Source organism: Nerophis lumbriciformis, linkage group LG14 (assembly GCF_033978685.3).
Source record: "Nerophis lumbriciformis linkage group LG14, RoL_Nlum_v2.1, whole genome shotgun sequence".
NCBI classification, from domain to species: domain Eukaryota; kingdom Metazoa; phylum Chordata; class Actinopteri; order Syngnathiformes; family Syngnathidae; genus Nerophis; species Nerophis lumbriciformis.
In genome coordinates this window covers 40,321,754-40,347,890 of record NC_084561.2, presented here as the reverse complement: position 1 = coordinate 40,347,890, position 26,137 = coordinate 40,321,754, and the positions used below count along the sequence as shown (strand labels likewise).

The following is a 26,137-nucleotide window of genomic DNA, read 5'->3' as shown; positions in this document are numbered from 1 at the left end:
ACGAAAGCACTTAAGTGTTTTTAAGAACATACCGCAAACATGTGAGTCTCTCACAAGTTCTTTGAACTGAACTCGCAGGCTATCAGTTAAATAGTTCAAATTATGAAAAAGAGAGGAACCTATTTCGAAACTTGGCACACCTATTATGATAATTAAATAAGTTGAACAAATGCCTAATGACTGCAGGAACCTATTTCGAAACTTGGCACACCTATTAGGATAATTAAATAAGTTGAACAAATGCCTAATGACTGCATCTGAAGTTAACAAGCTACAGAATCACCTTAGTTACACAAATCAAATTACCAAGAAAAATGTTTTGCTTCTAATAAGGTCAGGACTTAAAGGAGTGCCTTGAGGAAAGCCTCAGTTATGTAAATCAAAAGTCTGGACCACAGTGTCAATGAAAGGATCTGCCAAAGTGTTTACAGTGGCTCAAATTCCTCTATTGAACAGGAGCACTCATGTGTTTATTAGGAATTTGCTGCAAAAGTGTGGTAGGGGTGGACGATTATGGCAACAAATAATATAAACGATTATTTTGATTGATATTGTAGAGGCACATTGCTGATTGAACATTAATTAAGTCGTGAGGACACTGACTTTCGCGATGGGCGCGCATACGAACAGACTTTCACAGAAACAGGATTACAGTAAATAAGGGTGAATTGTTCCGTGGGGGATTTTACCAAGCATTGTTGCTTCCCTACTGTTTGCTACATACTAGCAGACTATTCCGCCACATTTGATCGAGGAAATAATGCTAACAGCTGATCACCACGATCAAACTCAAATTAATCGCGATCATATCACCCAGCCCTACTTTCACTAAAATATTTCATTGCCTGGTAGTCTCATCTCAGTAGATGTGCCATTTTAAATGCTGCATTAATCTGAAAAGTAATACTTTTTGACTACACATGTTCCCTTTTCATTAACCAAATGATTATCGCCTGTGAGAAGTTCAATACAATATATAAAATAAGATTTCTAGATTATATAGAGTGGTTTATAGTTAATACAATGTAAATAAATATTTGGTCAACTGTCACTGCCATCCCCAAAATGTAGCATGGCTTACTGTTTTCCTCTCTCAACCAGTGTCTGGCAGAGGTACTTCTTGGCGTTGCGGTGATCTGGACAGGTCTTCAGGGCCAGTTCGAAGTCTGATATAGCCTTTAAAATGCTGCCTTTATTAGCATACCTGAAAATACAAACAAAGCAACATAAGAATAAAATTAGCGCTGTCGAATAATACAATTTGTAATTAGGTTAATCACAGGGTTGCTATAGGTCAATTTTGATTAATTCCAACTAAATACCATTTACTCTTGAACTCGTGTATATTAATGGTGTTTCATTTTGCATGAACAAAGAGACTCAAGAAAAAAAGTGGATGTACAGTTATGTTCATAATAATAGCAGTGTGTTTAAAAAGGTGCGTAAACCTCAAAATTCTTCAAATAAATTGTATTCTAATGAACACAAATGCATTGGGTACACTGCACATTCTATTTCAAAGCCAGAAAATTGGAAAAAAGTAATTTAATTTGACAATATTTTACAGAAAGTCAAGAAATATAAAACAAAAAAAATAGCAGTGTTGACATATTTCTTTACAAAACACAAATGTACTGTATAAACGAAGAAAGGCTTGCAGATTCAACTTTCCTTAGAATTATTAAATATAATTTAGTTGCATAACCACGGTTTCTGATAACTGCTTCACATCTGTGGCATATGGAGTCCACCAACTTCTGGCACCGGTCAACAGGTATTGCAGCCCAGGACAATTGTACTACGTTCCACAATTCCTCTGCATTTTTTGGTTTTGCCTCACTAACAGCATTTTTTATGAGTTTTCAATGGGATTAAGGTTCGGGGATGGTGCTGGCCTCTCCATTACTTGAATTCTGTTTGTCTGGAACCATGATTTTGCTTGCTTGCTGGTGTGTTTGGGGTCAGTGTCTTGTTGAAACACCCATTTCAATCAAGGGCATTTCCTCTTCAGCATATGGCAACATGACTTCTTCCAGTATTCTGATGTACTCAAACTGATCCATGATCCCTGGTACACGATGAATAGGACCAACACTACAGTACGAGAAACATCCCCATATCATGATGCTTGCACCACCATGCTTCACCGTCTTCACTGTGTACTGGGGCTTGAAGTCAGTGTTTACAGGACGTCTGACAAACGGTCTGTGGCCATTAGACCCAAGAAGGACAATCTTACTCTCATCAGTCCCCAAATTTTTTGGCCAGTCAATGCGTTCTTTGGCAAATTGTAACCGCTTCAGCACACGTCTTTTTTTTAACAATGGGACTTTGCGGGGGCTTCTTGCTGGTAGCTTGGCTTCACGTAGACGTGATCTGATTGTTACAGTACTCACAGGCCATCTTTGATCCTACTGGAGCTGATCATTGGCTGAGCCTTTGCCATTTTGGTTATTCCCCCATCCATTCCAATAGTCGTTTTTCTTCTTCTTCCTCGCCTTTTTGGTTTTGGCTGCCATTTTATAGCGTTTGATAAAATTTTTAGCTTAACAGCCTATCATTTTCTGCACTTCTTTATAGGTTTTCCCCTCTTTTATTAAATTCTTAATCAAAGAACGCTCTTCTTCTGAACAGTGTCTTCAACGACCCATTTTACTCTGTTTTTCCAAGGACAAATGCACAGCCAGCATATGCAGCGTCAGTTGCCTTTATCCTTAAATAAGGGCCACTTGTTTAACACCTTTTTTTCCCACATAATCAATGACCTCACTAATTTAACTACGCACTGCTATTTTTTTTGAACACGCCCCTTTCAGTAAATGATTCAGTTTCACAGAACCAGCAGCATGCACGTCATGCCTGTTGGGTCTGTTGGTTTTCTAAACCTTTACTAAACATTCTAGAAACTTACTTGCAGTGTAGAAGTTGAAATTCTAACAAAAACAGTGATTTATCTTGCTAGTGATGCGGGACTGCTATTATTTTGAACACAAATGTATGTGCACTTAATGTGTTTATTAAACACCTTTGACATTATGTTCACGTTAACAAAAACATATCTACAATAATGTGGACCTGTTACTCCTTTTGTGTTATCAATTCTATTAATTTTAAGATGGAAGTGGTTTGAAAGAGAAAACCTATTCTTGCACAATGCGCATAATAACACATTATGGTGATCAACTGTTCCATCCTGATTTTTTGTATTCCCGTTACCTATCAAAAGGGCCAATGTGCTGTTTAGCGTCTTCCATATTGCTTGTTAGCTTTTGAAGATTCTCACTGCATATTTGCGCATGAGCGACGGCAACACTAATTGGATAAACCAAAAATGTTTAATCATATTTATATTGATAATGGATTAATTTGCATTAAAGCATACATTTTGACAGCCTAAATAAAATACAAAATACAAACAATCGTTTCCCCGTCAGACAGAGATTTTGCAAAGATTAAACAGCCCACAAATACACAAAGCTGATGAAAGATGATTTCAAATTTGAGTCCCAATTAGAAATAAGAAATAAACATCTGCTGTGTGTGTTTAACATTTTGATAGAGCTTGGTAATGTTGTGATTGTATGTGCAGTCAAGCCCAAAAATGCACATACATACATACTCATAGTTAATTTTGACTTCAGAGTTTTTTCTTCAAATGTAAATAAATGCTGAAAAATATTTAAACATGCTGGTAACTTTAAAGGGGTCATAATTTGTTGTTAAGGCCTTAACAACAAAGAGCCACCGCCTAAACTAAAGTCTTAACAAGCTGCTCCGCTTAGTTCTGCCTCTGCCTCTGTCAGTACGTCTCTGCAGCACCCAGCATTGTCCCACCCACAGAACCATCTGATTGGTTACACGCAGAGCGGTAACAGCCAATCAGCAGTGCGTATTCAGAGCGCAAGTAACAGCCAATCAGCAGTGCGTATTCAGGGCGCATGGAGTCAGTGCTCCTGTGGTGGGGTTAGCAGGAAGGTGTTTAGCAGGTGAGCATAATGCAGCAGACTCTCCCCAAATTATAATAAACACCTCCCAGTCAACTACTCGTAACATTACTATGAGCCCGTTGACGTTCTAGAAACATAAGCGGCAGCTCAGCTCGCTCGCGGTCTTTGAGCTGAAGGCTAATTAGCTTTTAGCGTAACGTTAGCTCATTTTGCGGTATGTGTGTGTGTTACGGACAGAAAATCCCTGTCTGTCTGAGAGAAAGACAAGCATTATTGACCTACAGTTAACAACTAAGTTATTTTACTTTACCTTTTTCTGTGTTGATTGAGCTGTGTTGAAGCAGCAAAAATGTTAAATGAAGAGTTTCCTGAAGCTGTCTGATAGTTTATAAAATAATGTACCTACATGAACTCCATGGTGTTCAGGGATGAATAGTCTCTCTTATTGCTCAAGTACTATTTTTTTCAGCTATAGTTACATTAATCATTAGTAATGTAGCAGCCTAGTTTTGAATGGCAGGGTCCCTGCTATCACATGTTGATAAAAAAATATAACATTTATATAATAAAAATCAACTACAGGCTTCCCAAATGCTGTAATAAATTAAGCATGATGAGTTGAACATATGTCAGCACGTGGCCCCACTTTTATTGCACGCTTATTGCAAACGCTTACTTACAGTAAGTCATTAATTTGACTTAAGTCATTATTTTGACTTATTAAGTCATTATTTTGTCATTTTGATTTAGTAAATTAGTAAGTCAAAATATTGACTTACTAAGTGATAATATTGACATACTTAGGTACTCAGGTAACTAGGACTGTTTTGTGTATTGTTTTTACTTTACGGAAAAAATATCGAGATATATATAGTATATCGGCATTCAGCATATGGAGCAAAAAAACACAACCAAAAATTGTAGGCTTCTTCACGCGACAAAGCCGGCCTACGTCACCACAGTTTGTAGTCTATTGCCCCCCCAGGCTGTGGTGGCACCAATGAGATGGAGGCGTGATGGCGACAGGCTGAGTTACGCTGTTCCTTACACCCACCCACCCTCTTCCCCCTGGAGAGACACCACCTTAACTAACAAATTTTCTGGGGGAAACACTGAAGACCATTTTTTTATAAATATCTCAACGCTGCCATGGTTTGAATTCACATTTTCGGCTTTTTATAGTGATTCCAAATACACAAAAGAATGATTTTAGGTTTGACTTTGGCTCAATGCAAGGCCTCTGTCTGGTATAAAAGAGTGAACAAAAGTTTCTTGTAGTTACTAGGTTTGCCCACATCCCAGAAGGTTTTGGTCGATGTTACGATGTCAGACTGTCCAAATACTGATGGTTTTGAGACTATTACTTATCAACCCCAAAGTGTCAGGTCCCTTCGCAGGTTTTTGTGGGATTGGGATTAAGGTCTGGACACTGTCTAGTACATTCGTTGTATGATGGCCCCTAAATGCAGTGCACCCTTTGCAAAGAAGCAGTATGAAAGCAGAATGTTTCCATCTCCATGTTTGACAGCAGGAATGGTTTTGGGTTCATAATTAGCATTTATCTGCCTCCACGTTCAACTGATGCCAAATAACTACAGCTTATCTGACCATATCACATTCTCCAGATCATTCATAATGCTCTCTGGCAAACTTCACACATGCCTGTTCTAGTGTCTTTTTCAGCATGGAAGAATCTCAATCCACTACAGATGTAAAAAGGTAACACACTCAGGGCCTGATCCACGAAGATCCAAATTAAACATTCTACAAAACCAGTGAAGTTGGCACGTTGTTTATATCGTAAATAAAAACAGAATACAATGATTTGCAAATCCTTTTTTAACCTATATTCAATTGAATAGACTGCAAAGACATGATACTTAACATTCGAACATTCACAAACAAGGATGGGGCGAGGGTCACCAATTTGTGAACAAATGCGTTAGCAAATTGTCAAACAGTTTAAGAACAACATTTCTCAACAAGCTATTGCAAGGAATTTTGGGATTTCACCATCTACGGTCCGTAATATCATCAAAAGGTTCAGAGAATCTGCAAAAAAAATCACTGAACATAAGCGGCAAGGCCGAAAACCAACATTGAATGCCCGTGACCGGCACTGCATCAAAAACCGACATCAGTGTGTAAAGGATATCACCACATGGGCTCAGGAACACTTTAGAAAACCACTGTCAGTAACTGCAGTTTGTCGCTAAATCTGTAAGTAAAAGTTAAAACTCTACTTATTGGGGCGGCATGGCGTAGTGGGTAGAGCAACCGTGCCAGAAACCCGAGGGTTGCAGGTTCGCTCCCCGCCTCTTACCATCCAAAAATCGCTGCCGTTGTGTCCTTGGGCGGGACACTTCACCCTTTGTCCCCGGTGCCACTCACACCGGTGAATTGAATGATGAATGACAGGTGGTGGTCGGAGGGGCCGTTGGCGCAAATTGCAGCCACGCTTCCGTCAGTCTACCCCAGGGCAGCTGTGGCTATGAAAGTAGCTTACCACCACCAGATGTGAACGAATGATGGGTTCTACATGTAAAGCGACTTTGGGTACTTAGAAAAGCGCTATATAAATCCCAGTTATTATTATTACTTTGCAAAGTGAGACACCCAGAAACGCTGCCGGGTTCGCTGTGCCTGAGCTCATCTAAAATAGACTGATGTAAAGTGGAAAAGTGTTCTGTGGTCTGATGAGTCCACAATTCAAATTGTTTTTGGAAACTGTGGACGTCGTGTCCTCCGGACCAAAGAGGAAAAGAACCATCCGGATTGTTATAGGCGCAAACTTCAAAAGCCAGCATCTGTGATGGTATGGGGTTGTATTAGTGCCCAAGGCATGGGTAACTTACACCTCTGTGAAGGCACTGTTAATGCTGAAAGGTACATACAGGTTTTGGAGCAACATATGTTGCCATCCAAGTAACGTCTTGTTCATGGACGCCACTGCTTATTTCAGCAAGACAATGCTAAGCCATCTTCATAGTAAAAGAGTGCAGGTACTAGACTGGCCTGCCTGTAGTCCAGACCTGTCTCCCATTGAAAATGTGTGGCGCATTATGAAGCCTAAAATACCACAACGGAGACCCCGGACTGCTGAACAACTTAAGCTGTACATCAAGCAAGAATGGGAAATAATTCCCCCTGAAAAGCTTTAAAAATGGGTCTCCTCAGTTCCCAAATGTTTACTGAGTGTTGTTAAAAGGAAAGGCCATGTAACACGGTGGTGAACATGCCCCTGGGACAACTTTTTTGCAATGTGTTGCTGCCATTAAATTCTCAGTTAATGATTATTTGCAAAGAAAAAATAAGTTTCTCAGTTCGAACATTAAATAGCTTGTCTTTGCAGTCTATTCAATTGAATATAAGTTCAAAAGGTTTTGCAAATCATTGTATTCTGTTTTTATTTACGATTTACACAACGTGCCAACTTCACTGGCTTTGGGTTTTGTGAATAGTGTGTGCAAACTATAAAACAGTGCATACTATTTATTGGGCGTGTGATCTACCAAGACTGCGGCTACAATTAATAACAAGTACAAAAGTGGTGCAACCGGTGGCGTTTTTTTCATGTTGTTGACATGCAGCACACATATAATACGCACCACCTTCTCTGGGCTATACTGAAGCGCAATCTTGACAACTGAACCCACTTCTAGCACACACACAAAGCGCATTCTGGGAGATGCTGCAGTGTTCAATGATCCAGACACAAGAATGTGCTTATTGCAATAAGTTTTTTTTACTACTGTAGTATATTATAAGGATCGGAATATAATCTAAAACAAGTGCTTGTTGAATTTAATGAAATTTCCGTCCTTACGAGAAAATCTAGGTTTGGTAAACATCATAATTTCGCAATAACTCACAGAGCTCCTCGTGCTACCAGCGCTTCCACATTGTTTGTGTCGATGTCCAAAGCTTTGTTGTACTCATTCATGGCTTCCACATGGCGACTGTGTTTGAAGTGGTCCACACCTGCCTTGACACTGAAAAAAAAAAAAAAAACACTTTCTGAGACACAATGGAGGACAAAACTACTACACTGCCGTGTTGAGTGTGTTTCTACCATTTCAAAGCCCAGGATGCAGATTGCTTCTCCCGGATTGCGCACGCAAAATCTTCTTTTTCAAAGAGTTTACTGCAGAGAAGTGGCAGGTGAAAACAATCGATAAGTTGTATTAATTAATATATTGATTATCACAACAGTCCCATTTTGGTATCGTAAGATAGTGTGTGAATGTTGTCTGTCTGTGTTGGCCCTGCAATGAGGTGGCGACTTGTCCAGGGTGTACTCCGCCTTCCGCCCAAGTGCAGCCGGGATAGGTTAAAGCACCCCTCGACCCCGAGAGGGATGGATCTTACCTTTGTAGCCCCCTCATCATTGAGGGTGGGTGAATGTCAGTAACACCAATGTTCTCCAGCAAGTAGTCCACGACAGAAGGGTTGTGGTAGCCGTGGCAACCACACAGTATACGCTCGTATGTCTCCCTTGAGTCACTAGCTGCCCGAACACTACGACTGAAAGAAGGTCGCACTGATTAACAAAAGTGTTAACATGACACTAGTGTTGACCCAATAATAAACCTGTTACAAATTAGTAGATTATTTCAGTGTTTTTCAACCACTGTGCCGCGGCCTAGTGTGCCGTGAGATATTGTCTGGTGTGCCGTGGGAAATTATGCAACTTCACCTAATTGGTCCAAAAAATATTTTTGGCAAATCAATAATTATAATAATGTGCCCTTGTCTAGAGTCTGTGCTGTGTAGAGATTGGCAGAGTAACCATGTAATACTCCATATCAGTAGGTGGCAGCAGGTAGTTCATTGCTTTGTAGAAGTCGGAACGCGTCAAGGATGGTTTGTCGTGATCCCAATATGCAGAGCACAGCGGGAGACAGCGTGCAGGTAAAAAGGTATGTAACGCTTAAACGAAAAATGAACAGAAGGCAAGTCCCGCCAGGAAAAGGCACTGAAGCATAGGGATGGCTATGCAAAAAAAAAAGGAAAACTGAACTGGCTACAAAGTAAACAAAATCAGAATACTGGACGACAGCAAAAACTTACAGTGTGTGGAGCGGAGACGGCGTCCACAAAGTACATCCGTACATGACATGACAATCAACAATGTCCCCACAAAGAAGGATAGCGTACGCAAAACTTAAATAGTCTTAATTGCGAAAACAAATTAGGTGCGGGCAATGGCACTCAAAGGAAGGTGTGAAGCTGCTACAGGAGAACACCAACAAAACAGGTAGGGTCACCAAAATAACAGCGCAAGACAGAAACTAAAGCACTACAAACTCAAACTAAGGCACGACAACCTGGTGGAGTTTCATTTTTTAACCTTTTCTGCTGGTGGTGTGCCTCCGTATTTTTTTTTTACGAAAAAAATGTGCCTTGGCTCAAAAAAGGTTGAAAAACACTGGATTATTTTACACTGAACTTGTTTTACTTTGTATTTCAGACATTGGATTTAAGCTTTGATTTAAGTGTTGTAGTGAATTTGTCATTTGATGTTCTTACTTATAGTGTAGAGGCAGCTCGTCCTTGTTTATGACTCCTAGCTGGACGCTCTCCGATCTGGGTGAAAGCGACGTTTGAAGCAGTGACACTGTGATTTTTTCCTGGTAGCGGTCAATGTCTTTCACACCAGCTGTAATATCAAATATGATAATAATTGATGGGGCTTTTTGGTTAACAGTGAATAGAGTTAACAGATTAATAGTTCTGAATAGACAGACTTGGAATGCAGACACAACTTGACAGATATAACAACAAATTATAAATCCCGTCTATGGCTTCATTTCAAAGAGAGCCAAATAAAGATGAGGCTATTTTCCTGATGCCAAGCAATTAAGGCTGCAGCTAACGATTATTTTTCTATCGATTAATCTATAGATTATGTTTTCGATTAATCGGTTAATCTATAGATTATTTTTTTCGATTAATCTATAGATTATTTTTCCTTTTACCGATTATTTTTTTTATTTAAAATGAAGATGGAAAAAGAAATGTAGGCCAGTTTTTTCAAAAGGCATGGCTTTTATTTACAAAAAAAAAAAAAGTATGGCCACTTAGTCAACATTGACAACAACATGACAAAATATTCTGTAACAATGTAAACATTTAAAACTTTTAACATTTAACAAAATTAAAAGTAGCTTATTTGCTTTTTAATGTGCAAATATAAAAGTAAACATCCAGTGCAAATCTTAATATTCTGCAATAGTATAAGCATTTCAAAAGTAAAAGTATTGCTTATTTTGCTTTAAAATGTGCAAAAATAAAGATAAACATTCAATACAAAAAAGTGCAAAACGAAAATAATCTGTAACAATGTAAACATTTCAACAAAAGTAAAAGTATTGCTTATTTGCTAAAATGTGCAAAAATAAAGATAAACATCCAATACAAAAAAGTGCAAAACAAAATATTCTGTAACAACAGTGTAAACATTTCAACAAAAGTAAAAGTATTGCTTATTTTGCTTAATAACACAACAATGATAGTATGATTAAAGTGAAAGTTAATTGTTCGTTTGTACATAGTATATGTAACTGTTAATGTTGTAAAAGGTATTTGCACAACTAATTAACATTAGCGTTTGTGACACGTCTTGTGCCTTGGGGTTCTTTCAGGACCGACAGACTGAACGCCAGACGGCTTTGCCAGGTTTACAATCTTTTAATTTTACACAAAGTCTTTTCTCTTCCAACTCTTTTGTCTTTCTTTCCTCGCTTTTCAGCTCCTCTTCCTCGCTCGCTCGTCGTCCTCTGTCTCTGTCTCTCGTCCTCTCTCGCTCCACGTCAGCTTCACTCTGGCTCCTTCCAGTCTCTCTTCCCTCTCTCTCTGCTGCTCCCCTTTTCTTCAGCGAGAGGAGATTGGATGATCGTGCCCAGGTGCGCGATGCGCGCACCTGGGCACGATTGCGGCGTCGCTCCCAGCACGCCCCACCTCGCCGCTCGATCGCCGGCCCCGCCTCTCCACAGCGTTGAAGAGGAGCACGTCTTTGTAAACACTGAACAGGCACGCCAAACGCGCCTCTCAGAGTGAAACGGTGCTTTAGTTTATGAAATTACAACGCAGATACAAATGACACATTCATGTTTTTGTGTAATGATGACAACGTATACTCACGCGGACGATTGACTAGTTGATGGTGATGGCAAGAACGCTGTCGGTTTTCTTTTCAAATGTTCGTTCATAGCCGTTGTGCTGCTATGATAGGCCATTTCCGCTCGACACAGTGTGCATACAACAACATTATTAGGCCGTTTATTGAAATACTCCCACACTTTTGATGACTTTTGGCGTGCTTTTTTCCCCTCGCTCGCACCGTCTGCTTTGCGATCCGCCATGACAGTAGTGTGACGTAAATATGCGACGCATCGACGCACAAAAATGGCGTCGACGTATTTACGTAACCGATGACGTCGACGCGTCGTTTCAGCCTTACAAGCAATCATTTCAACCATTATGTCACGTGCCAAACATTCTTTGGGTAGAAAGCTCAAAGCATAATGGTATGAGGTTTCTTCAAAGTAAGGAACTGTGAGAGACCTTAAGTCACCTGGGACTTACATCTTGTTCTGTCAGTCTCGTGAGAATTTAGTGTTTATATTAGAGGGCAGAGTTAATTTTTATTTATTCCAATTTTATTTTTTATGCTAACAACAGCAGTAATTTGTGGAAGCCTTTCATAATGACATGTCTATTATTAAACAAACAAAAGCTCTAGATCAGGGGTCACCAACGCGGTGCCCGCAGGCACCAGGTCGCCCGTAAGGACCAGATGAGTAGCCCGCTGGCCTGTTCTAAAAATAGCTCAAATAGCAGCACTTACTAATGAGCTGCCTCTATTTTTTAAATTGTATTTATTTACTAGCACGCTGGTCTCGCTTTGCTCGACATTTTTGATTCTAAGAGAGACAAAACTCAAATAGAATTTGAAAATCCAAGAAAATATTTTAAAGACTTAGTCTTCACTAACTGACAAAGAAACAGATAACAGATTTGGTGTCCAGTTCAAAGTGTGACATGATTTATTAAAACATTTGAGAGTTGACTTTTGTATTTTACATGAGTTATTATTTGTACAAACATAGTGATTTGTTAAAAAATGTTAGTGGCTAGCTAGTTAAAATGGGATATTGTGATTTCACAAGACTGTCTTAGAAGTGATCATTTGAAAATGTTCAATTTGAAAAATGTGCACTTAGAGAAAATATAAAAATAAAGTGTTGCATATTGATATTTATTTGTTTCCACAAAGATAAATATCATTAATTATTAATAATAACAGAGTTAAAGGTAAATTGAGCAAATTGGCTATTTCTGGCAATTTATTTAAGTGTGTATCAAACTGGTAGCCCTTCGCATTAATCAGTACCCAAGAAGTAGCTCTTGGCTTCAAAAAGGTTGGTGACCCCTGCTCTAGATTATTAACCATACTGTATTCATCTGTCATTTCACTTCTGTCTTTACATGCTAACATGCACCTTTTCACCTGCTTTCTGTATCGCGTGCAGAGGAGCCCTCACTTTAATCGTTATTTTGACTTTGTAGATTATTTGAGTCTTTAAATTGCATCTCTTATAAAAGACGCTAGTTACCAAATGTAACTCTAGAAGCAGTAGCAATATAGTTAAAGTATAAACTGAGCTGTCAAAAATAACATGTTAACTCATGTGATTAATTACAACAAATGATGGCATTAATCATGTATATACGCAGATTATTCAGGCAATTTATTTTGACCGTACATTCTCCTTCACCTTGATCGTAGATGGTTACTAAGGCTGAAACGACACGTCGACGTCATCGATTACGTAAATACGTCGACGCCGTATTTCCTTGAATAGCCGTCGGGGTGCTAATTACTTTAAAACCTCTCACTCCTGCGCTTACCAAAAGCATGCGGGATAGGCAAGCAGTGCACTTGGCGGTCCGATCCTCGGCTACAGAAGCTAGCTCTTGGGACGTGGAACGTCACCTCGCTGGGGGGGAAGGAGCCTGAGCTAATGCGCGAGGTGGAGAAGTTCTGGCTAGATATAGTCGGACTCACTTCGACGCACAGCAAGGGCTCTGGAACCAGTTCTCTCGAGAGGGGCTGGACTCTCTTCCACTCTGGCGTTGCCGGCAGTGAGAGGCGACGGGCTGGGGTGGCAATTCTTGTTTCCCCCCGGCTCAGAGCCTGCACATTGGAGTTCAACCCGGTGGACGAGAGGGTAGCTTCCCTCTGCCTTCGGGTGGGGGAACGGGTCCTGACTGTGGTTTGCGCTTATGCGCCAAACCGCAGCTCAGAGTACCCACCCTTTTTGGATTCACTCGAGGGAGTACTTGAGAGTGCGCCCCCGGGTGATTCCCTCGTTCTACTGGGAGACTTCAATGCTCATGTTGGCAGCGACAGTGAAACCTGGAGAGGCGTGATTGGGAAGAATGGCCGCCCGGATCTGAATCCGAGTGGTGTTTTGTTATTGGACTTTTGTGCTCGTCACAGATTGTCAATAACAAACACCATGTTCAAACATAAGGGTGTCCATATGTGCACTTGGCACCAGGACACCCTAGGCCGCAGTTCCATGATCGACTTTGTAGTTGTGTCATCGGATTTGCGGCCTCATGTTTTGGACACTCGGGTGAAGAGAGGGGCGGAGCTTTCTACCGATCACCACCTGGTGGTGAGTTGGCTGCGATGGTGGGGGAGGATGCCGGACAGACCTGGCAGGCCCAAACGCATTGTGAGGGTTTGCTGGGAACGTCTGGCAGAGTCTCCTGTCAGAGAGAGTTTCAATTCCCACCTCCGGAAGAACTTTGAACATGTCACGAGGGAGGTGCTGGACATTGAGTCCGAATGGACCATGTTCCGCGCCTCTATTGTCGAGGCGGCTGATTGGAGCTGTGGCCGCAAGGTAGTTGGTGCTTGTCGTGGCGGTAATCCTAGAACCCGTTGGTGGACACCGGCGGTGAGGGATGCCGTCAAGCTGAAGAAGGAGTCCTATCGGGTTCTTTTGGCTCATAGGACTCCTGAGGCAGCGGACAAGTACCGACAGGCCAAGCGGTGTGCGGCTTCAGCGGTCGCAGAGGCAAAAACTCGGACGTGGGAGGAGTTCGGTGAGGCCATGGAAAACGACTTCCGGACGGCTTCGAAGCAATTCTGGTCCACCATCCGCCGCCTCAGGAAGGGGAAGCAGTGCACTATCAACACCGTGTATGGTGAGGATGGTGTTCTGCTGACCTCGACTGCGGATGTTGTGGATCGGTGGAGGGAATACTTCGAAGACCTCCTCAATCCCACCAACACGTCTTCCTATGAGGAAGCAGTGCCTGGGGAGTCTGTGGTGGGCTCTCCTATTTCTGGGGCTGAGGTTGCTGAGGTAGTTAAAAAGCTCCTCGGTGGCAAGGCCCCGGGGGTGGATGAGATCCGCCCGGAGTTCCTTAAGGCTCTGGATGCTGTGGGGCTGTCTTGGTTGACAAGACTCTGCAGCATCGCGTGGACATCGGGGGCGGTACCTCTGGATTGGCAGACCGGGGTGGTGGTTCCTCTCTTTAAGAAGGAGAACCGGAGGGTGTGTTCTAACTATCGTGGGATCACACTCCTCAGCCTTCCCGGTAAGGTCTATTCAGGTGTACTGGAGAGGAGGCTACGCCGGATAGTCGAACCTCGGATTCAGGAGGAACAGTGTGGTTTTCGTCCTGGTCGTGGAACTGTGGACCAGCTCTATACTCTCGGCAGGGTCCTTGAGGGTGCATGGGAGTTTGCCCAACCAGTCTACATGTGTTTTGTGGACTTGGAGAAGGCATTCGACCGTGTCCCTCGGGAAGTCCTGTGGGGAGTGCTCAGAGAGTACGGGGTATCGGACTGTCTGATTGTGGCAGTCCGCTCCCTGTATGATCAGTGCCAGAGCTTGGTCCGCATTGCCGGTAGTAAGTCGGACACGTTTCCAGTGAGGGTTGGACTCCGCCAAGGCTGCCCTTTGTCACCGATTCTGTTCATAACTTTTATGGACAGAATTTCTAGGCGCAGTCAAGGCGTTGAGGGGATCTGGTTTGGTGGCTGCAGGATTAGGTCTCTGCTTTTTGCAGATGATGTGGTCCTGATGGCTTCATCTGGCCAGGATCTTCAGCTCTCACTGGATCGGTTCGCAGCTGAGTGTGAAGCGACTGGGATGAGAATCAGCACCTCCAAGTCCGAGTCCATTGTTCTCGCCCGGAAAAGGGTGGAGTGCCATCTCCGGGTTGGGGAGGAGATCTTGCCCCAAGTGGAGGACTTCAAGTACCTCGGAGTCTTGTTCACGAGTGGGGGAGGAGTGGATCGTGAGATCGACAGGCGGATCGGTGCGGCGTCTTCAGTAATGCGGACGCTGTATCGATCCGTTGTGGTGAAGAAGGAGCTGAGCCGGAAGGCAAAGCTCTCAATTTACCGGTCGATCTACGTTCCCATCCTCACCTATGGTCATGAGCTTTGGGTTGTGACCGAAAGGACAAGATCACGGGTACAAGCGGCCGAAATGAGTTTCCTCCGCCGGGTGGCGGGGCTCTCCCTTAGAGATAGGGTGAGAAGCTCTGCCATCCGGGAGGAGCTCAAAGTAAAGCCGCTGCTCCTCCACATCGGGAGGAGCCAGATGAGGTGGTTCGGGCATCTGGTCAGGATGCCACCCGAACGCCTCCCTAGGGAGGTGTTTAGGGCACGTCCCACCGGTAGGAGGCCGCGGGGAAGACTCAGGACACGTTGGGAAGACTATGTCTCCCGGCTGGCCTGGGAACGCCTCGGGGTCCCACAGGAAGAGCTGGACGAAGTGGCTGGGGAGAGGGAAGTCTGGGCTTCCCTGCTTAAGCTGCTGCCCCCGCGACCCGACCTCGGATAAGCGGAAGAAGATGGATGGATGGATGGAGTTTGACCCGGCGAACATTCCAGACATGCGCTAATAAAATTAATATATACCATAAAGCAAAATAAGCAATACTTTTACTTTTGTTGAAATGTTTACACTGTTGTTACAGAATATTTCGTTTTGCACTTTTTTGTATTGGATGTTTATCTTTATTTTTAAATAAAGTTGATTTGATTTGATTTGATTTTTGCACATTTGAGCAAATAAGCAATACTTTTACTTTTGTTGAAATGTTTACACTGTTACAGAATATTTTGTTTTGCACTTTTTTGTATTGGATGTTTATCTTTATTTTTGCACATTTTAAAGCAAAATAAGCAATACTTTTACTTTTGAAATGCTTATGTCACTTATGTGGGCTCTGTACCGAGGATGTCGTTGTGGCTTGTGCAGCCCTTTGAGACACTTGTGATATAGGGCTATATAAATAAACATTGATTGATTGATTGATTGATTATACTATTGCAGAATATTAAGATTTGCACTGGATGTTTACTTTTATATTTGCACATTAAAAAGCAAATAAGCTACTTTTAATTTTGTTAAATGTTAAAAGTTTTAAATGTTTACATTGTTACAGAATATTTTGTCATGTTGTTGTCAATGTTGACTGAGTGGCCATACTTTTTCTTTTTGTAAATAAAAGCCATGCCTTTTGAAAAAACTGGCCTACATTTATTTTTTCATCTTCATTTTAAATTAAAAAAATAATCGGTAAAAGGAAAAATAATCTATAGATTAATTGAAAAAATAATCTATAGATTAACCGATTAATCGAAAAAAAAAATCTATAAATTAATCGATAGAAAAATAATCGTTAGCTGCAGCCTTAATTGGTTACCTCGCGGGTTGTTATATGGTCAATGATCAGGTCAATGCATACGTCAGATATGTCAAACATGAGTGTGGAGACTGACTGGTTGAACATTTTTCTTCAAAATACACCAACTGGACTCTAGATAAAATTGTTACCAAGTTTTGAGCAAATAAATTACGTGCATTCAAGTATAATATTTTAATTTAGACAATCTGACAAAATTGCATTTGTGTCCAAATACTGGACTCTTTTTTTAAGATAATTTAAATCAAACAAGCGAGTAATAACCTGTCACTATCATGATTAATCCAAATTTAAAAGTCCGATTTAATACAGGTATGCTTGCACATGTCTGTGCCGGTTACCACTACAGCAATCCAGATATCACAAAAATAACAAACATCTGATCTGGTGAATATTGGAAGTGAAATGAGTAGGCCTGGAAAAGCTCATATCTGAGCATTTGGTTTTGTGAATGAATGAAAAATAGGCACAATAAAACCTTGAGAGTCACTAAAATAACAGTTGAATGCTGTGTCAGAGCACCAGTTGAAACTGGTTGTCATAACTAACCTCTGATTATGTCTCCAATCTGGTAGTAAGACAAAGGATCGTCATGGCTGCCAGCAGAGGGAATTTCCCTAATGTGACAAAGAGCCTAAAAGTAAAAAAAACAAGTTTTAACAATACTTTGCCAATTAATCACACCAATTAATGAATCACACCTGACTTTCCACTCACAGATAACTCCAGGTCTTCTATGTCTCGATTCATTCCTCGCGCCATGCAAATCAGAGTGAGAAAAAAGCCATATTCTCGGATATTGTTGATCCTCCCCACCACAATGTCCCCTCGTTCCAAATCTCGATACAGCATGGCCCTTCTCTCATCATAAGGCACTTCCATGAATAACTCCAGGGGTGGCATGACAGCGTAAGGCTCTGGAGAGAAGAGCACAATGGTTAGAGCACACTTTTTGTTATGCTTTATGTTGCGAGCAGAATTTGCGTTACAAGCCCTTGAAGTAATATTTAGCGCATAGTTGTGCTGTTTGAGCAATAACAAGACAACACACATTGCTGTCCCTACTTCGCCGCTTACTGATTGACACAATCTTGCCTTTCGACTACCGTAACTAAGAATGTTAGTGCAAAAGAGAGGAAGCGGACGACCAAATGAGAAAAACAAACCATTAAAAAAACATGTCCTACAAGTTAGCAGCCCTCCTGGTGAGGCTATGAAAGTATTGTTTTAGCAAAATTATTTGCAAACGGCCATCACATTCTGTGCGTTTGTAATCCAATTAATGTGCATGTGTACTTATGTGTGTCTGTATCTCAATCTGTGTGTGTTTTAAGTTGTCTGTCCGTATTATGATTTGTCTGTGTGTAAAAAAAACTTCAGTTTTTCGATCGGCATGTGTGTAAAAAAAATAAATAAAATTGTGTGCCTGTATTTAGAATTGTTGGAAGCAGGAACTCTCTTTTGGCTGTTTTTTTTTTGTTTGTTTTTTTACACGTGACTTTTGCAAAACTTCTGCCGTGTACGAGTTGTCTGTCTGTACAGCAATTTGTACGTGTAAAGAGAGTTGTCTGTCTGTAACTTCCTCTTCCCTTTCCTTATAATTAAAATAGTTGGCACCTTGCAGACACTGACACTCGCAGGGTTTCCCACACATTCATTTATTTGTGGCGGCCCGCCACGATAGAATTACGTCCGCCACAAATGGATTTTTCGGCTTTTGACTCGCTCTACCGCTCATAAAAGCAATGAGACTCTGTCTGTGAATGGAGCTTGTAGTTACAACACCGGTGCAGTAGGTGGCGGTAGCCTACTATGCATTGTAACTCGCCAATAGCAATTAATTCACCTGGTGCGCCAGAAGAAGAAAAAGAAGAAGAAGAAGAAGAAGAAGAGGACGGAACGGACCGACCGGATGAAAATACGAGGGTAAGACGTCTTGGCGTTTCACCGACGTGAGCAGCCTGACGCTGCTTTATTAACATCGCCGCTGTTTGCTCGGGGGGCGGGGCAGACGCACGTAGTAACAGTCAGGTGTTTTCATTCGACGAGCTAACGTGTCCAGGTTATAACCCTGTTGTCAATATACACACGTGGAGACGGTGCTTCAGATATTGCATTAATACTGGAGCTAAATTGTCCACTGTCCATTGCAGCATGTGAATGCAATGAAAAGAATAAAATCTGAGCCAAGCAGCTCTTAAAAAGCTGTCCAGGTTAATGTTTTGGCCATTAAAGGCCCTTCATTTCAAGATGTGAACTGTGATTAGGCTTTAAACAGGTGGATGACCTGTTCAGATGAGTGTACCGTATTTTCCGCACTATAAGGCGCACCTAAAAACCACAAATTTTCTCAAAAGCTGACAGTGCGCCTTATAACCCGGTGCGCTTTATATATGGATAAATATTAAGATTCATTTTCATAAAGTTTAGGTCTCGCAACTACGGTAAACAGCCGCCATCTTTTTTCCCCGTAGAAGAAGCGCGCGGTGCATGCTGGGATATGTGACGTTTCATTTCCATTTGTGTGTTTATGTAAAGACCCCAAAATGGCTCCTATTAAGTGTGTTGTCTGTCTAATTATAAATAATGCAGACGAGGCGTGTTAACTGAGTTCTCAACATTTACTCACAGCGTGCTCATAACCACATTCTAACTGCCAGCATACAACGCTTCTCAGGGCTACCGCGCATGCTCGTAACTATCGTTGCATGCTGGGTAGTGTAGTTGTTATATTTGCTAGCTCATAACAGCACATTAAGAGACACGCTTACGCGCTTAATTCAATACTCGCCGTCATTCCGGGTGGATTGACAAAAGACCTCCAGCCGCTAGATATTGGTGTCAACAGGGCATTCGAAGCTAGACTGCTAACTGCGTGGGAACAGTGGATGACGAAGAAGCGCGCGGTGCATGCTGGGATATGTGACGTTTCATTTCCATTTGTGTGTTTATGTAAAGACCCCAAAATGGCTCCTATTAAGTGTGTTGTCTGTCTAATTATAAATAATGCAGACGAGGCGTGTTAACTGAGTTCTCAACGTTTACTCACAGCGTGCTCATAACCACATTCTAACTGCCAGCATACAACGCTTCTCAGGGCTACCGCGCATGCTCGTAACTATCGTTGCATGCTGGGTAGTGTAGTTGTTATATTTGCTAGCTCATAACAGCACATTGAGAGACACGCTTACGCGCTTAATTCAATACTCGCCGTCATTCCAGGTGGATTGACAAAAGACCTCCAGCCGCTAGATATTGGTGTCAACAGGGCATTCGAAGCTAGACTGCTAACTGCGTGGGAACAATGGATGACAGAAGGCGAACACACCTTCACTAAGACGAGGAGGCAGCGCCAGACGACGCCAACATCTGCCAGTGGATCGTAAATTTGCCCAACTTTTCACTTCGGACACCGAAGACGAAGGATTTACGAATGAAGAATAACTTCAGAAAGTGAGCGCTATGTTTATTTTGTGTGTTGTGACATTAACGTTCGAGCAACATTATGTTGCTATTGCTCTGCACTATTTTGAATTTTACTATGTTTGTGATTGCACATTTGCGTACATTTTGGGAGTGAACAGAGTTGTTAGAACGCTGGTTTTTAATATATTATTAAAGTTTGACTGACCTATCTGACTGTTTTTTTGACATTCCTTTAGCGCAGCGTAGGCGCGGCTTATAGTCCGGGGCGGCTTATTGGTGGACAAAGTTATGAAATATGCCATTCATTGAAGGTGCGGCTAATAATCCGGTGCGCCTTATAGTGCGGAAAATACGGTAACTGCTACTGGTCAAATAATGTGAAATAGCATTTAATTTTACATGTATGCAATGCCATTTAAATGTAATTATAGATAATAATAATAAATACTGTGTAGTGTTGTAAATAGTCAACGGGAAGGATTTTAGTAAGATATAAGCCATGAGCACTGGCTCCTGCATGTGTTGAGCTGCTGCCGCTTAAGGTTAGACGGCACTGTACATAGAGCGGTTCTGTTGTTAGTAATAAATTCTAATGTTGGATGTTCACTCCTTCACACAGATGAATATAGAAAAATATTTCCAACGGCCGAAAAGGGCTCGACTTGGAGAGGAGGTAGGCCTACAGTCCAGACCACAGGAGGTATTATCTGTTTATTTGTTACTTTTGTAAAATATTGGGAGTATAGTTTCACTTTGTTGCTGGTAAATAATATGGTTGTAGTAGTAGGCTAAAGTTAAATTATTTAGTATGCACTAATTAAAGGGGCAGAGCTTTAAGAGACATTTTAGCTTTTATATTTTATAAGATATATTTTTTGTAAGAACCACAATTAATATATTTCAGTGAATAACTAATTGTTAAAATCTGTATATAAAAATGTACATAAAGTGTTGTAATTATATTCCAACTCCGCGTTCTTCTTGGTCATCGCCGCCCAAACCCCCCCCCCCCCGGCCGGCCGGCCACACCACCGCAAATAGATGCCTTTCCTGTGGGAAACACTGCACTCGTGTTGCTGTAGAAGCCAAGTCCAATGGACTTTTCGTCACTTGCTGCACATAAAAGTCCATGTTTTAGCGGCATCTTTTATTTCAATAAGTGATCATTTAGGTCAGTGCTTTTCAACCTTTTTGAGCCAAGGCACATTTTTTGCGTTGAAAAAATCCGGCGGCAAACCACCAGCAGAAATCATTAAAAAACGAAACTCAGTTGACAGTAAAAAGTTGTTGTCGCAATTGTTGGATATGACTTTAAACCATAACCAAGCATGCATCAATATAGCTCTTGTCTCAAAGTAGGTGTACTGTCACCACCTGTCACATCACCCCCTGACTTATTTGGAGTTTGTTAGCTGTTTTCCTGTGTGTAGTATTTTAGTTCTTGTCTTGCGCTCCTATTTTGGTGGCTTTTTCTCTTTTTTTTTGGTATTTTCCTGCAGCAGTTTCAGGTCTTCCTTTGAGCGATATTTCCCGCATCTTCTTTGTTTTAGCAATCGAGAATATTTCAGTTGTTTTTATCCTTCTTTGTGGGGACATTGTTGATTGTCATGTCATGTTCGGATGTACATTGTGGACGCCGTCTTTGCTCCACAGTACGGTAAGTCTTTGCTGTCGTCCAGCATTCTGTTTTTGTTTATTTTGCAGCCAGTTCAGTTTTCGTTTTGTTCTGCATAGCCTTCCCTAAGCTTCAATGCCTTTCCTTAGGGGCACTCACCTTGTATTTATTTTTGGTTTAAGCATTAGACACCTTTTTACCTGCACACTGCCTCCCGCTGTTTCTGACATCTACAAAGCAATTAGCTACCGGCTGCCACATACTGATATGGAAGAGTATTACATGGTTACTCTGTCGAGCTCTAGACAGCACCGACACTCAACAACAACACATAATTTGCAGACTATAATTACTGGTTTGCAAAAACATTTTTAACCCAAATAGGTGAAATTAGATAATCTCCCACCGCACACCAGACTATCTCACGGCACACTAGTGTGCCGCGGTACACACAGTGGTTGAAAAACACTGATGTAGGTCATATATAGGTCGAAATTGTTTCTTTTTCTACGCCAGGGGGCAGGGCTTTTCTCCATATACGAGTAAAGATTAACAACATCCAGGTTAACATCCGGCGGAGTAGATCATTCCAAACTCTTGTCATTTCTTAATCACTTCACATTTGAATACAAAATACTTCTGACCACTAAGTTACTGCTTAAACATGAACTTTTATTTACAGCAAGTGATGAAAAGTCCCATGTTCCTGGCTTCAATGGCAACACGAGTGTGAGTGGCTACAAGGCGCCGACGAGTGAGTAAAAAGAAAGGCAAGGGGGAGTTAAACAGACAACTCTTTCTTTACACGTTAAAATCGCTGCACTGACAAGTCATACACATAAAGGTTTTGCAAAAGTCACATGTAAAAAAGACAGCCAACAGAGAGTTCCTGCTTTACACATTTCTAAATATGTTTGTTTTTTTACACGCACGGTGAAAGAGGGGTTAGTGCGTCTGCCCCACAATACAAAGGTCCCAGGTTCGATCCTGCACTCGGGATCTTTCTGTGTGGAGTTTGCATGGTCTACCCGTGACTGTGTGGGTTCCCTCGGGGTACTCTGGCTTCCTCCCACCTCCAAAGACATGCACCTGGGGATAGGTTGATTGGCAACACTAAAGTGGCCCTAGTGTGTGAATGTCGTCTGTCTATCTGTGTTGGCCCTGTGATGAGGTGGCGACTTGTCCAGGGTGTACCCACCCTTACCCATTATACTAAAAACTGAAGGGCGTTACCCCCGACGACAACATCGACCCTGGAGGCAACGTCTGCCCTAGACTACGGTCTGCATGGGAGCCGAACAGCTGGAAAGGTTTAACAACTAAATTATTACCCGTCACTCTTTATAACTCCTTGTGCAGATCTGAATGTTTATTATTTAAATGTTTACCTAAGATTGAAGCAAAGGTGGTAATACTAATCTCCACGTTTGGCTAGGCGTGTTTTAAAGCAGCACTCCTGTTTAAATCGTCACATTTATTGTTAGTTTTGAAGCCCAAATACCTCCATATTGCGCTTCCCGCACCCTCTTTCTTAAAGACCTACTGAAATGCGATTTTCTTATTTAAACGGGGATAGCAGGTGCATTCTATGTGTCATACCTGATCATTTCGCGATATTGCCATATTTTTGCTGAAAGGATTTAGTAGAGAACATGGACGATAAATATCGCAACTTTTGGTCGCTGATAAAAAAGCCTTGCCTGTACCGGAAGTAGCAGACGAGTAGCGTGACGTCACAGGTTGTGGAGCTCCTCACATCTGCACATTGTTTACAATCATGGCCACCAGCAGCGAGAGCGATTCGGACCGAGAAAGCGACGATTTCCCCATTAATTTGAGCGAGGATGAAAGATTTGTGGATGAGGAAAGTGAGAGTGAAGGACTAGAGGGCAGTGGGAGCGATTCAGATAGGGAAGATGCTGTGAGAGGCGGGTGGGACCTGATATTCAGCTGGGAATGACTAAAACAGTAAATAAACACAAGACATATATATACTCTATTAGCCACAACACAACCAGGCTTATATTTAATATGCCACAAATGAATCCCGCATAACAAACACCTCCCCCGTCCCGTCCATATAACCCGCCAATACAACTCAAACACCTGCACAACACACTCAATCCCACAGCCCAAAGTACCGTTCACCTCCCCAAAGTTCATACAGCACATATATTTCCCCAAAGTCCCCAAAGTTACGTACGTGACATGCACATAGCAGCACGCACGTACGGGCAAGCGATCAAATGTTTGGAAGCCGCAGCTGCATGCGTACTCACGGTACCGCGTCTGCGCAACCAACTCAAAGTCCTCCTGGTAAGAGTCTCTGTTGTCCCAGTTCTCCACAGGCTAATGGTAAAGCTTGACTGTCATCTTCCGGGAATGTAAACAATGAAACACCGGCTGTGTTTTGTGTTGCTGCAGCCGCCCGCAATACACCGCTTCCCACCTACAGCTTTCTTCTTTGCTGTCTCCATTGTTCATTGAACAAATCGCAAAAGATTCACCAACACAGATGTCCAGAATACTGTGGAATTTTGCGATGAAAACAGACGACTTAATAGCTGGCCACCATGCTGTCCCAAAATGTCCTCTACAATCCGTGACGTCACGCCCAGACGTCATCATACCGAGACGTTTTCAGCAGGATATTTCGCGCGAAATTTAAAAAATTGCACTTTAGTAAGCTAACCCGGGCGTATTGGCATGTGTTGCAATGTTAAGATTTCATCATTGATATATAAACTATCAGACTGCGTGGTCGGTAGTAGTGGGTTTCAGTAGGCCTTTAACCAGTAGAAATGACGTTTATTTGCCATTTTTCCTCTCCACAATATTATTGCTTGTATGCACTTTATGTGTGCGTTTTGACAAACTCAACATCATGCCCCTCGGCTCTGTAGTCACCGCCGCACAGCAGCATAAACGGCACCGGTATTTTTTCAAAGGTGTCAAACTTGTCCAGGGTGTACACCACCTTCCGCCCGAATGCAGCTGGGATAGGCTCCAGCAACAGCAGTAGAAAATGGATGGATGGATGGATGGAGTTTAGTCCCGTTTCCAGTTGATTAGTATTGTGGTACTTTATTAGTACTGGTATACCGTACAACCCTAGACTGTGCATTAAAAAAAATTATTTAAAAAAAACTTTTAGCTGTTCAACGTCCACACACCACCACTTTCATATGCGCTCTATCACAGTGACCGGGCAAAAACAATGTTTGCTAGGGTTTCCCCTACATGTAATTGATCTTGGTGCACCGCCAGGGAAAAATAATTTCCGCCACACCTTAAAAATAAGTGTTTTGTTTTTTACATGAAATGATTTTTCTTACAACCAGTAGAAAAGACACACTATTGTCTGTTAGCATCATAGCAAACTCCAAATGCAAATTACAAAAACATAAAGCACGTTTTGGAAGAATTCTACGAACCCTTCAAAGTGATCGCCGTATCAGAGACATGGATGGATGCTAAGAAAGGAATATCTTTCGAACTGGAAGGATATGAAATAAACTACATAAACAAGAATGGAGGCAGAGTTGCAGTTCATGTGATGAAGGACTTGCACTATAAAGTGATAAAAATACATGTCATATTTGCCATTGAAAATATTTTAGATAGTATAACCATTGAAATATGTCCCGAAAAGAACAAATTAGTGTTGTCAACAGTATCGGTATATACAGAGCACCTCAGTCAAGCATTGAAAGGTTTGAGGACTGGATTAAGGCAACCTTCACTGATATCAGTCAAAAAGTAATTTTCAAATGTAGTGACGTCAACATCGACCTTGTGAACCCTAACAAGCAAAAGACCATTGTTGATTTCATGGACAAAAAAGTATAGTATGATCTTAGATATCCTAAAATCACCAGGCCAAGCAGAATCACAAGTCACTCTGCTGTGCTTATTGATATCTTTACCAATGATTTTGATAACGCTATAAGTGGTCTGCTAATAACCAATATCAGCATACTTGCCAACCTTGAGACCTCCGATTTCGGGAGGTGGGGGTGGGGCGTGTTTGGGGGCTTGGTTAGGGGCGTGGTTAAGAGGGGAGGAGTATATTTACAGCTAGAATTCACCAAGTCAAGTATTTCATATATATATATATATATATATATATATATATATATATATAAGAAATACTTGACTTTCAGTGAATTCTAGCTATATATATATATATATGTATATTTATTTTATTATATATATATATATATATATATATATATATATATATATATATATTTATTTTATTATATATATATATACACCGTATTTTCCGCACTATAAGCCGCGCCTAAAAACCACAAATTTTCACAAAAGCTGACAGTGCGGCTTATAACCCGGTGCGCCTTATATATGGATTAATATAAATATTTATTTTCATAAAGTTTCGGTCTCG

At 41.6% G+C, this 26,137-nt stretch overlaps 1 protein-coding gene across 1 annotated transcript in view; it reads right to left on the bottom strand.

Moving 5' to 3' along the window:
* ttc14 (tetratricopeptide repeat domain 14) overlaps positions 1–26,137 on the bottom strand; it is a 45,730-nt gene that overhangs the window by 10,073 nt on the left and 9,520 nt on the right. The window contains exons 3-9 of the mRNA XM_061975518.2: positions 17,406–17,605; positions 17,238–17,322; positions 9,477–9,606; positions 8,316–8,471; positions 8,020–8,091; positions 7,820–7,939; positions 1,082–1,204 (exon numbers count right to left, since the gene is read on the bottom strand). Coding sequence (XP_061831502.2) covers positions 1,082–1,204; positions 7,820–7,939; positions 8,020–8,091; positions 8,316–8,471; positions 9,477–9,606; positions 17,238–17,322; positions 17,406–17,605 — 886 coding nt within the window. The remainder of the gene's footprint in view (positions 1–1,081; positions 1,205–7,819; positions 7,940–8,019; positions 8,092–8,315; positions 8,472–9,476; positions 9,607–17,237; positions 17,323–17,405; positions 17,606–26,137) is intronic.